This window comes from Cheilinus undulatus, linkage group 23 (assembly GCF_018320785.1).
Source record: "Cheilinus undulatus linkage group 23, ASM1832078v1, whole genome shotgun sequence".
Lineage (NCBI taxonomy): Eukaryota > Metazoa > Chordata > Actinopteri > Labriformes > Labridae > Cheilinus > Cheilinus undulatus.
In genome coordinates, this window is record NC_054887.1 from 11,435,708 (window position 1) to 11,451,584 (window position 15,877).

Below are 15,877 nucleotides of genomic sequence, written 5' to 3' on the forward strand. Positions count from 1 at the left end.
TAACCGGAAGCTCAAAGCTGCTGTGTAATGGTTCAGTTTGGTCGGTGAAGAAGCTCGGTATTTTTGTGATAAACGATTTAATAACAGATTAAATATGCCGGATTATTTAGGAGAAGACCAAAGGAAGACTAAGGAAGAAGAGAAGGATGATTCACCCATCAGAGGTAACCTCTATACTTAAATAAAACTGAATAAATTCTTAAACATCAGTCCCTACTGAAAGGAAACGATGTTAGCAGCACAGCTAGCGTTAGCTCTGACCGTTAAACTAGTCTCTTCTTATTTACCGCTATCTTTTCAAAGCTTTGTGTTATGAGATATGTAAGGATATTATCAGTAGGGGCATAAACGTTAATTGCATCTAATTTATATATTTGATCAACACCAGCCAGGTTCACATAGATGCTTACGGCCCGGTGACAGTGTCATTCTGCGGACTCATTCATGTTGTTTTCATCCTCACAGCTTTGGATGAAGGGGATATCGCTCTGCTGAAAACATATGTAAGTATGAAGTTAAATGAGCGGAAGTCCAGTTTTAAAAGATGTTATTTACATTTATTCGGGAAGTGACGACTTTCCCGATTCACATGTAACTGTACTGGGTTATCAATACGAGTTAATCACGATTTTCTTAACGAGAGGACCTGGGACTGACGTTAATTTGTGATTGAGTATGATTATTAAATTCAAACGATCCGTCTATGGATATGCAAGCTGTTTCTTGTCCTATTTATTTGCATACAAATAAGTTTGAGCTCAGGATGCACTGAAACCAGTGCCAAAACCTAGTCAACTTGTCGTCGTACTCATATACAGGTGCATCTCAACATTTATTCCAGAAAGTTAAATTTCATATATTCTAGATTCATCTCATACAAAGTGAAATATTTCAAGACTTTTGTTTTCATCTTGATGATTACAGCTTGCAGCTCACAAAAATAGAAAAGAAATCCACAATTTCAAAATATGGGAAAATTGTTGAAACGTCCAATTGCAAAGGTTTCCCAAGCCTTCATTCTCTCACTCTGGTTTAGTACTTATAACCACTATCATAGGAAAGACTGCTGACTTGACAAATGCCCAGAGGACAATCATTGACACCCTTCACATGGAGGGTAAGCCACAGAAGGTCAAGGCTGAAAGGGCAGGCTGGACTGGAAGGGAAAGGTGTAGTAAGAAAAAGTGCACAAGCAACAGGGATGGGCTCAGCCCTCAGAGAATTGTCAAACAGTGCAGATTCAGGAACTTTGGGTAGCTCCACAAGGAGTGGACTGACGCTGGAGTCGTTGGATTAAGCACCACCACACACAGACGTGCCCAGGAAATGGGCTTACAAGTGCCATCTTCTTGTTGTCGAGTCACACCTGAACCCCAGAGAGTGTCATCAGTGTCTCACCGGGGTTAAGGAGAAAAAGAACTGAACAATCAGTGGTCCAATGTTCAGTTTTCAGATGAAACTAAATTTTGCATGTCATTTAGAAAAAGTCTTAAAGTTTGGAGGAAGATCTGAGAGGCAGAGAGTCCAAGGTGCTTGACATCCAGTGTTTTCCGTTTACAAAGTCAATGATGGTTAAGGTGCCTTGTCTGCTGATGTTGGGCCACTGTGCTTTATCAAGTCCAACGTCAACCCTGTCAGCCGTCTACCAGGAGATTTTAGAGCACTTAATGCTTCCATCTGCTGAGAAGCTTTATAGAGATTCAGATTTCCTTTTTCAGCAGTACTTGGCAACTGCTCACTGAAGCCAAAACAACCAGAAACTGGTTTGCTGATGAGAGACACCAGACTCAACGCAGACCCTGAAGGCTGCTGTCAAAGCAACCTGGGCTTCATAACACCCCAGCAGTGCCACGGAATGATTGGCTCCATGCCACACTGTGTAATTTGTGCAAAATGTGCTCCAACCAATTACTGAGTGCATAAATGAGCATACTTCCTGAATTTTTCCTATTTTTTTACTTTCATGAGCTGTAAGCTGTAATCATCAACATTGAAAAAGTAATGAGATGAATGAAGAATAAATGGAAGTTTCCCTTCTTGAAATAAATTGCAGGAAAAATGACTTTTCATGATATTCTAATTTTTTTAGATGCACCTGTAATATTGCTGTTATTATACTTGATACCATTTTACAGCATGGAGTCAGCCACATTATGAGTGCATGAAGGCATGCCTATGTCTACTGTGTATTTGTTCTAACTTGTCACTCATCATTAGGGTCAAAGCACGTACTCTAGACAGATCAAACAAGTCGAAGATGACATCCAGCAGCTGCTTAAAAAGATCAATGAGCTGACAGGTGAGTGAAAATAAATAGTTCATATAAAGGTTGTGTGTTTGCAGACAGAGGGAGATCTTTGACATTATTTAGATTTGTCAGTAATATAGGCTATCAAATGCTGTAAATGGATATTTGCTTGTATTGAAAGTTTTTGTTATGTTTTTGTCTTTTGTAGGCATCAAGGAGTCAGACACAGGCCTGGCTCCTCCAGCTCTCTGGGATCTGGCTGCCGACAAACAGACACTGCAGAGTGAACAGCCACTGCAGGTAGCAAGGTACAGAAACCTTTGGCTTTCTATTTAGTTTATAATAGCCATATTTTTGGACATGACTTTTGTCTTTTATACAAATAATGACATGTAAAGAAAAAAATACTTGTAATTTGGCTGATATTATGAAGCTGATATAGACCAATCCTGGATTCTTGATACGTCCTAAAATGTGCAGTGGTAGACAACATTTCACCATCTTCCATTGCACTGTAAAGACGTGCTTCTGTCATGGCTTTTTGTCTAAAAATATGTTAAGAAAATCCATTTTATACACCCTATTGTTATTATTTCTGTTTTTTATTCAAACAGATGCACAAAAATAATAAACGCAGACTCAGAGGACCCCAAATACATCATCAACGTCAAACAGTTTGCAAAGTTTGTAGTGGACCTGAGCGATCAGGTGGCTCCCACTGACATAGAGGAGGGCATGAGAGTCGGGTAAGGCAGCTTGTTATTGGTTGGTCTGTTCATCATTTAAAAGTCACATTTATCTCAAACGATCTTGACCCAGTGGCTTAATTAAGTGTATATTCTCCTCTTTCAGTGTTGACAGAAACAAGTACCAGATCCACATTCCTCTGCCTCCTAAGATTGACCCCACTGTCACCATGATGCAGGTATGAATCAAAGAAAGATCCCACTCCTATGAAATGTATGAATACTTTTTTTTTCCAGCTGGTTTTCAGATTTGACTAAAATTACACAAAAAATGACCATTGTTGGCTTCTGCTGTTTTCAGAATTACCCTATTCTGTTCTGTTATTGTAGGTTGAAGAGAAGCCTGATGTGACCTACAGTGATGTTGGTGGATGTAAGGAGCAGATTGAGAAGCTGAGAGAGGTGGTGGAGACTCCACTGCTTCATGTAAGTCTTTAAAAATGAAGAAAATCCTTCAGATAAGCCACAGCCAAAGCTTTTCTATGCTACCATGTTAATTAAGAAAAGACCATCCCCATCCTGATTGACAATCCTGTCTGTCTTTTTCCTCAGCCTGAGAGGTTTGTCAACCTGGGTATCGAGCCTCCTAAAGGTGTGCTGCTGTTTGGGCCACCCGGCACAGGAAAGACCCTTTGTGCCCGAGCTGTGGCTAACAGAACGGACGCCTGCTTCATCAGAGTCATCGGCTCTGAACTGGTTCAGAAGTATGTGGGAGAGGTGAGAAACACAGCTGGAAAAGTGGAGCCACCGTTTGAGATAATGCATCCTGATCTATTTGAATATCAACTCTGGGTTTTTGTGTTTGCAGGGAGCCAGGATGGTGCGTGAGCTGTTTGAGATGGCCAGGACTAAGAAGGCTTGTCTGATCTTCTTTGATGAAATCGATGCTATTGGAGGTAAAGCTCATACCAGGGCTTAAATGCCCTCTTAAGATAAAAGCAAAGAAACAGAAATAAATCTTATTAAGGGCCAAAATTAAAAACGCTAGAGCTTGATTCGATTGTTTGTGAACCTGCCAGGTGCTCGATTTGATGACGGTGCTGGTGGAGACAATGAAGTCCAGAGGACCATGCTGGAGCTCATCAACCAGCTGGACGGCTTTGACCCCCGAGGAAACATCAAAGTCCTGATGGCCACCAACAGACCCGACACCTTGGACCCAGCCCTGATGAGACCCGGGCGTCTGGACAGAAAGATCGAATTCAGCCTGCCCGACCTGGAGGTGAGTTAACAAACCTACAGACACATTCTCATAATTTAACATTAGACAATCTCTTTTCTCTTTGTTAGACTTTGTGATCTTTGAATGTAGTCTTAGCTTTGTAGACCTTTTGAAGTTGCTTAGTTTTTTGTTTCACGCCTTTCAGGGTCGCACACACATCTTCAAGATTCACGCCCGCTCCATGAGTGTGGAGAGAGACATTCGCTTTGAGCTGCTGGCTCGGCTCTGCCCCAACAGCACCGGTAAGACTGAGACACAATCCCGTCTTTGGGCCTTTCTCAAACTGCTCCCTCTTCATTCTCACTCTTGACTGCTTGAGTTAAGATGGAGGGTTTTAAGTACAGCAGCTGGCTTTGGGACAAACTCCCTCACTGCCATGGAAACCACAACTTTACATGGCATGTTTGTAAGATAAGGAGTCCATATAAATCATGTTAGGCAGCTCATTAGAATCACTCCAACGTGAGGGAAAAACGACATAAAGGTGCATCAGAAAAATCAGAATATCATGTACAAGTTCATTTTTTAAAATCATGATTTTTATAAAGTTCAACTTTTATAAATTCTAGATTCATCTCATAGAAAGTGAAATATTTCAAGCCTTTTTAGACTGATGTTTAGTGGTATTTTAATATTTTAAGTTTGTGTACTTTTTTTTATTTTAGTGAGCTGTAAGCCTTTGTCATTGTCCTTTTAAGGCTGGATATTCACTTGATGATTGTAGGCCCAAATTTTAGCCTGGTATGCCTGGGCATGGTCTAATTCAAGGCTTCTCAGTACCAATTCAAAAAATAACTTGGTTATGATTGAAAATCTGAGAAACCTGGGTTTGGATTTTTTTTTTTTTTTAAAGAAGGTGGTGGTGGATCTTGACCCTAGACCAGTTGAGAACCACTGATCTAGTGTGTAGCTAGGCTAGGCTAACACCATAAAATATTTTTTTTAATATTATTATTATTTACTAGCGTCACTTTGGATGTTAGTTTCCCTTTGCTCTAAAATTTGCCCTAAAGCATTTTGTCACAACATGTAGCTCTGTGGTACGGCCACAAGAGTGCACTGTAGCAACATATTACCAATGTTTAAGCAACTTAAAAGAAGCCATGTAACACTCCCGACTGTCAAGGCAAATCTCTCTGTGAATGAAGTTAAAACAATTTAAAAATAAAGTCAATAGCTAGTTGAAACAAAGCTGTTAAAGGACATTTTTTCTTCATAAAGGTCATGAATGTTAATGATGTAGGGATAAGACATTAAGGGGATTTTTTATTATTCATCACTAACCACTTCTATTGCATCTATGTTTAAGTTCAACCAGATTGAGATGACTATTAGGACTGTAGTCAATGCAATACTCAGATCTTAATAACTTTTTGAAGTATTTCACTATAAAAAGACCACACAAGCATTTTATCCAACTCCTAAAAACTTGCAAACATAAGATTGTAGTTCCACATATAACCCAACCTCTGTACACCATCTCCTGTTGGCCCTGAAAAGTGCTGTGCATGCAAAAACTTGACAATGTGCATCTTCCTCTCCAGGTGCTGAGATCCGCAGCGTGTGCACAGAGGCCGGCATGTTCGCCATCAGAGCTCGCAGGAAGATCGCCACCGAGAAGGATTTCCTAGAGGCCGTCAACAAGGTCATCAAGTCCTACGCTAAGTTCAGCGCCACCCCGAGATACATGACCTACAACTGAAGAGTGTGTGTGAGAGAGAATCCTGTTTGGCTTTTTACTGTCAAACAAGTAAAAAATACAGTCCTTTTCTGTCATTGTTCACTTAAAAATAAAGTTTATTCCAGATTTGAGTCTGTGGTTTGTACAAGGACCAAACCGTACCTGTGATTTGTAAAGGCATCCTGTGTAAGAGAGTAACAGCACAACTTTTCAGAGAAGAAAATGGTTTCCAACAAGCTGTTTGGTTTAGTATGGTGTGTAGTTATTAGCATTTCCAGGGTCTAAAGTTGGGAAAGTTCCAAAATGACCAAACTGTACCGTCCTTTTTTGGTACCCTAAAGACCTAAAGAAGGATCTAGACTCACTGCGGTCTGTTTATTGGTGGAAAGACTTCCATGCAACAAATGAGTATGGACAAAACTATAGTTTGACTGTTACCATCTGAATCATGGATCAATTTGTTAAATTGTTGCATAATATTGCCAACTTTGGTCTGTTTACATAGGGGCATTTCAAGTGAGCCAAAATATCCAATTTGCATTGAAAACGCCCTAGGATTTGTCAGAATTTCTCATGGTTTATGAGTACAAAGTATATGAGTATGCAACATTGATACTTTGATCCAAGATAAACAGCAAATAAATTATTCTGACTCTGTAATAAGTCTCAAAATATCTTGTAAGGAGCAAACCTTGTCCATTATAGTCCCAAATGAAGAGCTATCTGGGAGCCGAAAGACTGGCTCTTTTTGCTGAGCTTAGTCACATGATCTGGATCTCTGAAAACAGCTGAGACTCCCATCATTAGCAGCAGGGCTGGATGAACAGTGGCTGTGAAAACAAGCATGATCAGGGTTTACTGGACCAAACTGTATAAACCAAACCATACAGCATGGTGGAAACACACCATCAGAAAACACTTGCAGTATTTTTACATTTAACTGGCAGCATGTATAATACTACATTAGTGTTGCACTCATTCTGCAATATACTGTAACAACAAGATAGTGCTTTTACTGGCTTAAATACACATGTACACAAAAATACAGCAGAAAATATATCCATCAAAATATGTTCTCAGTAACTGTTTACAATTCTTGAAGAGCATTATAATGACATGGAGCTTCTGGTCAGTTTCCACTTTTACATAAATCATCCTAATAAGGTCACTCAGACCACAGCAGCAGCCATCCGGTCTGATTTTTCAGCATAAGAGCAATGAAGATTTTCTACAAAAGCCTTAAAAGTACATCTCTAAACAACCTCAGAGGATGCAGATATGGGAATGTCAGATTGAAACTCAGTACTGAATTTCAGATTGGCCAGGAGCCTCATTAAACTACCTTAGTGGCACTTTAAATTAACAAACACTCCTCTATTCAATATGAATGACTGTTCAGTTCATCTCTATATGATGCTTAGTTATCGATAGATAGAGATTGCTCTCAAACAGCTGGATATCAGAGATTAAATTGGCCCTCCAAGTCAGGATTCACTGGCAGTCGTTACTTCATTGGTTGGAGCAGCTGAAGGGCGGGGTTTTGAGTGTAGACATCGTAGCACGGCATCGTGGACGGTGGGAAAGACCATCTCTGGAGTCACGACTCCAGTGAAAAACTGCAGACTGTCGAGCTCAGTGAGTAGGGTTCCTTTAAGACAACAGGAGACACAACATAAATCTGGGTTCAAAATTTTCACAAAACCAGCCAAAGAATTTTAACTGAGTCCAGTGAGGCCTGTTGGCACCTCCTGGATGAGACGCCGAAGTGCTCTTAGAACAATTTGGTAGGCCGGCCACTCCTGGGAAAGTTTACCACTGTTCCAAGTTTTCTCTATTTGTGGATAATTGTTCCCACTGTGGTTCAGTGGCATCCCAAAGACTTAGAAATGGCTTTGCAACCCTTTCCAGACTGATAGATGTCAATAGCTGCGTGGTCAGTACAGATCCTCAGCTGATTAAATGTGTTCTAAGAGCTACTGGTTATGTCTTTTACCTGTAAGCATAGTCCTGTGACGTCTGATTCACAGCTTTATAGGGGAAGGACCAAAAATTTGTGAAGTCCACTGATATTTATCACAGATTGAAAAAAGTAGCTTTTCTAAATAAATCCAATTTCTATTTGGTTAAATACTGAAGTTATTTCTGTGAATGCTTTATACAGTGAATGTATCCAACGCTATTAACAGTTCATATGGCATAACAGACCTTAAACCACACTTTCACGTAGGGCCATGTATGTTTAGATGGCTTTTTCCCCTTATAAATGTAATCATTATTTAAAAACACAATTTTGTGTTTACTCAGGCTATCTTTGTCCAATATAAAACATGTTTGATGATCTGAAACATTTACGTGCGACAAAAGTGCAAAAAAGGAACCTGGAAGGGAGCAAATACTTTTTCACAGTACTGTAAGACAGTATAAAATGTGTGCAGGCATCCACAGACACTACATTCCCCTATTGTTTTTATGGCAAACAATCCTGTGATTCACTGTAGCAGTCATACAAATTTAAAAAAAAAAAAGGCGGTTAAAACAGTCATTGATTTGCATATGTTCTCATGGGAATTTGCCTAATCTTCATGAGGAAGAACAGGCTGTCTTTAGCACTTTGGAGTTACTCAAAGTTTCAGTCTTTTGTTTGTAAACACCAGTGATGTTACTCTAAGTCAAACAAATGGATTCAGGTTCAACTGTTACTTAAAAAGGGGAAACTGAATGTTAATAAACCCAGAAGTTGTTTCTGTACTTCTGTTTTAAATAACTACCAGTTTGTCTCCTGCCTGCAGTTCTTCTTTAAACAAACAGAAGAAAGAAATAATACAGAATACTTACTGTTGCAGCCAGCTATGAAAACTTTGACATCCACAGCCTGGTACTCTTTAATAAGCTGCAGAGACAGAAAATCAATCACTTAACTTTAGGCCAACATTTGCACTTGCTGAATATTGGTTAACTATTTTCCAGGTTTTCTAGATACTGAAGCACAACCTCCCATTACATCTGATGATTTAAAAGCTTTTATTGAAATGGATCGATGAACCTGTTTGATGGCTTTGGCTCCCACAGAGTCGATGAAGCTCACGGGCGTCCAGTCCAGGATGATGGAATGGACACCACTCAGAGGTTTGAGGAAGGCGGCCTCCTCTAAGTCTGTGTTGCTGTATCGGTCTCCGAGCTGACCATTTCTCTGCTCCTCCTCCATATGGTTCTCGGATAAAATTTCATGGGTCACTCCCGCCTCCCTATACTGGAAACAAGGACATATTTCAGTTAAAGCACTTCAATAAATAGCATGTGTAAAAAGTGGTCCTTTTGTGTTAATCAAGTGATAATCATGTTAAATTATGGCCTGGTTTTTTTTTGTGACTGTCTATAGTCACAATACCAAATGTTGAATTTTGATATGACACCATTAAAAAACAAATGCTATCTAAACTACTTACACGACAGAAACTAAAATAGAAGTCAAAGGAACACAATCTTAGGATTTTGTTGTTTTCTCCAAATATTTCATGCAGACTATAAGACACTGTCTGAATGTGACCCAGAGTTTCTCTGATGATCACGAAGGTCACAGAGTTTCTTTGAAGATCACTCAAAAGTCACAGAGTTTCTCTGATGACCACAACAGTCACAGAGTTACTGTGATGATCACAACAGTCAAAGAGTTACTCTGATGATCACATCAATCACTGAGTTTCTCTGATGACCACAACCGTCAAAAAGTTACTCTGATGATCACAACAGTCACAGAGTTACTTTGATGATCACAACAGTCACAGAGTTACTCTGATGACCACAACAGTCACAGAGTTACTGTGATGATCACAACAGTCACAGAGTTTCTCTAATGATCACAACAGTCACAGAGTTACTGTGATGATCTCAACAGTCAAAGAGTTACTCTGATGATCACATCAATCACTGAGTTTCTCTGATGACCACAACCGTCAAAAAGTTACTCTGATGATCACAACAGTCACAGAGTTACTTTGATGATCACAACAGTCACAGAGTTACTCTGATGACTACAACAGTCACAGAGTTACTTTGATGATCACAACAGTCACAGAGTTACTCTGATGACTACAACAGTCACAGAGTTACTCTGATGATCACAACAGTCACAGAGTTACTTTGATGATCACAACAGTCACAGAGTTACTCTGATGACTACAACAGTCACAGAGTTACTTTGATGATCACAACAGTCACAGAGTTACTCTGATGACTACAACAGTCACAGAGTTACTTTGATGATCACAACAGTCACAGAGTTACTCTGATGACTACAACAGTCACAGAGTTACTTTGATGATCACAACAGTCACAGAGTTACTCTGATGACTACAACAGTCACAGAGTTACTTTGATGATCACAACAGTCACAGAGTTACTCTGATGACTACAACAGTCACAGAGTTACTTTGATGATCACAACAGTCACAGAGTTACTTTGATGATCACAACAGTCACAGAGTTACTCTGATGACTACAACAGTCACAGAGTCACCCAGATGATCACACAGTCACAGAGTTACTCTGATGATCACAACAGTCATGGTCTTTGTGATGTCAAAATTAGTGTGAAAATATGCAGGTTTGAAAGCAACCACACATACAGCTACAGTTCGTTTATCTAGCTACCATGGTGACGATGTCTTTTTTTCACTGACAATGACAATCCTGAGATTCTTTGAGCTGCTGATGTAGACACGCCCCGCCACATGCAACAGTCCTGGAAACAAGTTTTTCACTCTCTCCCTGACTTCAACAAAGTTCGTCATGACAGACACATGCAGCCTGACGCATATTTATACTGTCAACAAAGTTGACGGAGAACATCGTGTTCTTTCTGAGGGAGAGGAGGGCTCACCTTTGCACAGATCTTCACAGGAGAGTTGTGATTCCCGTTTGCCTTCTCTTGTTTCTTTTTGGCTTTTTGACCAGCTTGTAAATCCTCTGGGTTTACTCCAGTCTGTAAAAATAACAACAGGAACAGCAATCATGTCAGACAAACAGTGTGTGTTATGTTTACTTTGGCTGTTACAAATGTGAACCTTATCAAGAGGAAATACAAATTATGTTATAGTATTTTTTCTATAAATGGTTTTGTTTCATGTTTATTGATCTGATTGATATAGGCACTGGATGGTGATATGTATGTCCTTGATTCCACAGCTTCTTGCTGCTGATATAACCCTTTACTCCTGGATATCAGGATGATAGCTTCGATATGTTGCTGTCAACAATTAGCCTTCACACATGCAGCTCACCTGCTATGACCATTGAATTTTGAGTGAAGTATTTCATAAAGTGAGTGATGCTATCTAACCCTTTTTACGTTAACTTATTGTAAATGACTACTGTAAAATAAAGCAGAAACACAAAATATTTAATTTAAAGAATAAAGCATGTCAGGATGGCCACCCCTATAATAATGTCATTATTAAGGTAACACTTGTGTTACAAAATTTTGCAATAAACAGGAACGTCAACCAAAAGAGATTTAATTTAGGACATTTGTTTTATAAGGATACAAATTCCATGCACCTGTGCAGATGACTAAAATATAATTGGACCTTTTGACATTGGAAAGCAGATGTTGAAACAATATCTGCAGTAGGTTTATACAAGGGAATCTGCTTCAAATCACAAGTTCATTACACTCAGTTGACATTACGCTACACTACAACTGTTTGCATACAGTTCAAACATTTACTTGATACATGAGTCTGGTTAAATATAATTATAGCTTTCGTATAAACAATGTCTGTAAATACTAACTTCATTTCAAGTTTCATAGACCAATTAAAATAATGAATAAACAGATTTCTAATACTACAAATATTATCAATCTTTTGTATCTGAGGTCATAATGTCTGCCCTGCCCCTGCCTGGAGAACAAAAAGGACACACTAATTCAATGGTAAACTGAAAACTAATTTTACAAAGAGATGTCAGGTAAATAAATTATGTTATGTTAAACAAGTAACTGCATGAATGTTCAACCCCCTCAGGTCAGTATTTAGTAGATGCACCTTTGGCTGCAATCGCAGCTCAGAGTCTACCATTAAAAAGCTTCCAGGGCTAGCTGTTGAGAAGCATCCCCACAACACGATGCTGTTGGCCATCGTGCTTCACAGTGGGGATTATGTGTTTGCAGTGACGTGCAGTGTTTGCTGTCCACCAAACAAAGTGTCTTGTCTGATGGCTGAAAGCACCATTTTGGTCTCATTGGACCAACAAACTTTCTTCCTGTTGACCATAGAGTCTCCCACATTCCTTTTGGCAAACTCTAGTCCAGATTTAATGAGTTTTCTTCAACACTGGCCTTCTCTTTGACACTCTCCCATAAAGCTTTGACTGGTGAAGAACCAAGGCAATAGCTGTATGCAGAGTCTCTACCATCTCAGCTGCTGAAGCTTGTAACTCCTTCTGAGTAGCCAATGGTGCCTTGGAATTTTTTTTCCATCCCCTGACTTTTCTCTGAGTTGCTTAGAATTTTCTTTTGTTTTCAAGGTATAATGGTAGCCAGGAAGGATGATTAACCAGTGACTACACCTTTCAGACACAAGTGTCTTTATGCTACAATCACTTAGAACATATTCACTACACTCAGGGAATCCCCATTTCACTAATTGTGAGACTACTAACATCAATTGTCTGGACCTCTGTTGAATTAGGCCATTCACTTTAAATGGGGTAAATATTTATGTAATCCCTTACTTTACATTACATGTTTTTATTCGAATGACAATCCTTTGTAGAAATCTGTTTTCACTTTGATATAAAAGGTTTTTTTTAATTTTTTGTTAAAAACCCAAATAATTTTGACCATTAAAATCAATGAAAGGGTGAAACATCCAAGAGGGTGAATACTTCTTGTAGGCACTGTATGTATATAGATATTTGTTAGTGCACTTTATAAACCCACTCAAATACCTTTATCTGACATTACCTTTTCTTTGAGAGTGTTCACATAAAGGTCGCTGTTCGCAAAGTAGATTGAAGAGTTGGAGTGGAAAATCTTAATCCCTTCATATTCAGCCGCCTGGGAACAAAAACACAGATCAGAGACGATGAGAGCTCAGACAAAGAGACTCCCTGAGAAAGTTTTAGTCTGGAATTAGACGTTTGTGTTCTCACCTCCTCATACTCAGCTACATCACAGTACAGGCCTGAGCCGGGAATATGACCCAGGACGGCACTTTTAGGGCTGAAACACAAGAAGAAACGGCTTTACACCTTTTTACAAGTATTAATGATGAATTAACAAGACAAGCGGCTGCTTTTGACTGGTACCTCTGTGTTCTGTAGATGACTGTTAATATGGCAAATGCGATGGCCACCAGGAGGCCGTAATCCAGACCCAACAGTACAGATGCTACAAAGGCAACCAGCCAGATGGCCTGAGAGAAAAAGGAAATAAATGCTGGTATGAGGAAATAAATACATAACACACATTTACAATAAACATACAACAGTTACATCTTCATACATCTTCTTACATCAGATACTTATCTGATTGTCCGGATAAAGCAGTTCATTTTACTTTGCCCTCCTTAAGTTATCATTGGTGTGAATTAGATGCCCACAATCATCATGTATCACCAGTAACAGAAGAGGAGAATGACATTTTCTCAGGCAATGACCTTTTGATATCTAATAAAACAATAGACTATTCACTTAAAAAATAGATTGGTATCTTTCTTACTCCTCTAACATGTTTATGATTATAGATGCTCATTCAGATCATGGCTGGCTCTCAATCTGTGGTGGTCAACCCAAAACGTCACTTTTCTCTGAGAACCATTTTTATATAAGGATATGAAAAAGAGTTAACAAATTGAAGGAACGAAAGCAAGATGTATAATGCAAACACGGATAGGGATTGTCATTTTTACTGAAACTAAAATCCCTATAAATACTGCTTAATGATTGAAGGCCTTGTCAGTATCCTACTGAGTAGCAATATACGAAGCAGAACTTGTGTTAAAGTTACACAAAGGGATTTGAACCGTTATATTTTTTTATACCACTGGAAAAAATATTAAATTTCACTTTAAATAACTGGATCTAAGAGAGTGTCTTGTTAAAAGGTTGGGGAGAGTTTACTATGGCTGGTTTTAGAGGAAGGGGGATGACTATCCTACAGCAGCAGCTAATTAAGCTTAGCACAAGAAGTAAGGAAATTAGTGTTTGGTAGATTATTTCTTTGTTGTAAAAAAAAAAAACATTGGAAACCCCATTTATTTCTCTTTTAAATGGTGCCATGTTTGTAAGAAACATGCTTTTGTGGGATGAGCAGCAGAGCGAAGTATGTGGGTTGTGCACATGAAAAGTCAATGGCAGAATAACCTGTTTGGCATTGGCAGAGAAACTTTGGCAAATTTTTTCATGGGTGCAACCCACATACTCAGCTCTGCTGCTCATCACACAAATGCATGTTCCTTACAAATGTAGCACCATTTATGAGAGAAATTAAAAGACTTTCCAGCAGTGTGAGATTTATTGTCAAGAAGCATTGCTATAACAAATAAATAATCTACCAAATACAAATGTTCTTACTTTCTGTCTTGTAGTAGCAGGCAGGGTTAACAGTTTTTTTTTTTGGTTTTGTGTTAACCTGAAGGCTGTCAAAGTGAACACTTATTGGTTTCATTTGATGCACAATGCCGATAGGCCTGGAAGTCATGTCTTAATTGCCCTTGGTCTTGTTCCCCCAGCCATAACTGATGTTTGTTTACATCCTAGTGATTTGATGTAAATGTGATGTAATTAAAACAAAGAAAACACTGTTTTGTCCTGTTTGTGCTTAACAGCAGAAATCTTAAAATCCTTTCTTAAAAATCCTGTAACCGTCTCTTAAAATGCTGAGCTTCACTATTATTGAAATAAAAATATTAACGTAATCTCAAAGAGCAGAGACTCAGAGAATCTGATCAAAGACAGAACTTAGACTGTTATGATGAAGTTTAATCTAACAGACTGACCAGTTCGATCTTGCTCGTCCTCCATAAATTAGGAATGTCTCTGAACTGTTTGAACATCCCCAACAAGTTTACCATGATGATGGCAGCCAGCGCAGTCTGGGGAAAACAGCAGATGATCAATCAACAAGACAGCAAAACAACAAATACACATATACAAAACAAATTTAAGGTTTTCAAAGAAATACCCACCTGGGGAAGTGGTTGGAAGACGAAACCGATGGCCACCACCACTAGCAGCACCACCAGAGACGCCAGCAGCCCTGCAATCTAAACATGATAATAATAGTGTCGGTATTAGCGCTAAAACTCATTACAGCTTTACAGCACCAATAAACACCAGTGAGATAAAGCAACCGCTGCTGTGTATGTGCCTTACCTGGGTTTTTCCACCTGTGCTCTCCTGTACCAGACTCCTGGACATGGAGCATGTGATGGCAAAGGTTTGGAAGAATGAGCTGATGAAGTTACACAGACCAAGAGCGATCAGCTCCTGAAACAGAAATGTTTGGTGTCAGAGGCATTTAAAAGTTCAATATAAGAGAATGTGAACAGAAGCAAAAAGAACAAAAAGACAGACATTATTTTCAATGAGGAACTTCAATAAAGCATACAAAATATTAGCTTAAATCTAGGTCTTTCTTTATGGAATATAACTTTTATTTAATCAAGGTAAGTTTTAGCTAACACAATAAAATATCTCTCATTATTCTCTGACTATAAACCAGGTCTTGGTCATACTCTTAAAAATACCCACAGAAACCTGCTTGAGTTCTCAAGCTGGCCCGCTCCTGCCTATACGCAAACTACACAGCGTGTAGGGCCTCATCACCTGGGGGGCCTCACTTTGAGAGTTTTTCTTCTCTCTCTCTCTCTCTCTCACTACACATCACTCAGGTGTTTGCATGATAAATATGATCCAGGTAATGTGTATACTACAAAGTTGACCAAACATAAACTTTACCTGACCGTGAGTAAATTAAC

The 15,877-nt window shown here is 39.1% G+C and overlaps 2 protein-coding genes across 2 annotated transcripts in view; one reads left to right on the top strand and one right to left on the bottom strand.

Moving 5' to 3' along the window:
• On the top strand, nucleotides 1–6,023 carry psmc2 (proteasome 26S subunit, ATPase 2). The gene is made up of 12 exons (XM_041780463.1): nucleotides 1–164; nucleotides 466–503; nucleotides 2,218–2,299; nucleotides 2,457–2,556; nucleotides 2,863–2,994; nucleotides 3,101–3,173; nucleotides 3,325–3,420; nucleotides 3,547–3,711; nucleotides 3,803–3,890; nucleotides 4,014–4,216; nucleotides 4,362–4,458; nucleotides 5,761–6,023. Exons 1-12 carry the CDS (start codon nucleotides 95–97, stop codon nucleotides 5,916–5,918), a joined length of 1,302 nt encoding a protein of 433 aa, XP_041636397.1. The 5' UTR covers nucleotides 1–94; the 3' UTR covers nucleotides 5,919–6,023.
• Nucleotides 5,996–15,877, bottom strand: part of slc26a5 (solute carrier family 26 member 5) — a 26,013-nt gene continuing 16,131 nt past the window's right edge. The window contains exons 9-18 of the mRNA XM_041780462.1: nucleotides 15,273–15,386; nucleotides 15,086–15,163; nucleotides 14,897–14,992; nucleotides 13,206–13,312; nucleotides 13,050–13,119; nucleotides 12,862–12,954; nucleotides 10,777–10,878; nucleotides 8,941–9,147; nucleotides 8,733–8,787; nucleotides 5,996–7,545 (exon numbers count right to left, since the gene is read on the bottom strand). Coding sequence (XP_041636396.1) covers nucleotides 7,382–7,545; nucleotides 8,733–8,787; nucleotides 8,941–9,147; nucleotides 10,777–10,878; nucleotides 12,862–12,954; nucleotides 13,050–13,119; nucleotides 13,206–13,312; nucleotides 14,897–14,992; nucleotides 15,086–15,163; nucleotides 15,273–15,386 — 1,086 coding nt within the window. The 3' untranslated portion in view covers nucleotides 5,996–7,381. The remainder of the gene's footprint in view (nucleotides 7,546–8,732; nucleotides 8,788–8,940; nucleotides 9,148–10,776; nucleotides 10,879–12,861; nucleotides 12,955–13,049; nucleotides 13,120–13,205; nucleotides 13,313–14,896; nucleotides 14,993–15,085; nucleotides 15,164–15,272; nucleotides 15,387–15,877) is intronic.

Coding starts and splice junctions, on each gene's coding strand:
- psmc2 (XM_041780463.1), top strand. CDS start 95: ATGCCGGATTATTTAGGAGAAGACCAAAGGAAGACTAAGGAAGAAGAG. Junction 504..2,217: donor TCGCTCTGCTGAAAACATAT/GTAAGTATGAAG, acceptor ACTCATCATTAG/GGTCAAAGCACGTACTCTAG. Junction 3,174..3,324: donor CCACTGTCACCATGATGCAG/GTATGAATCAAA, acceptor CTGTTATTGTAG/GTTGAAGAGAAGCCTGATGT.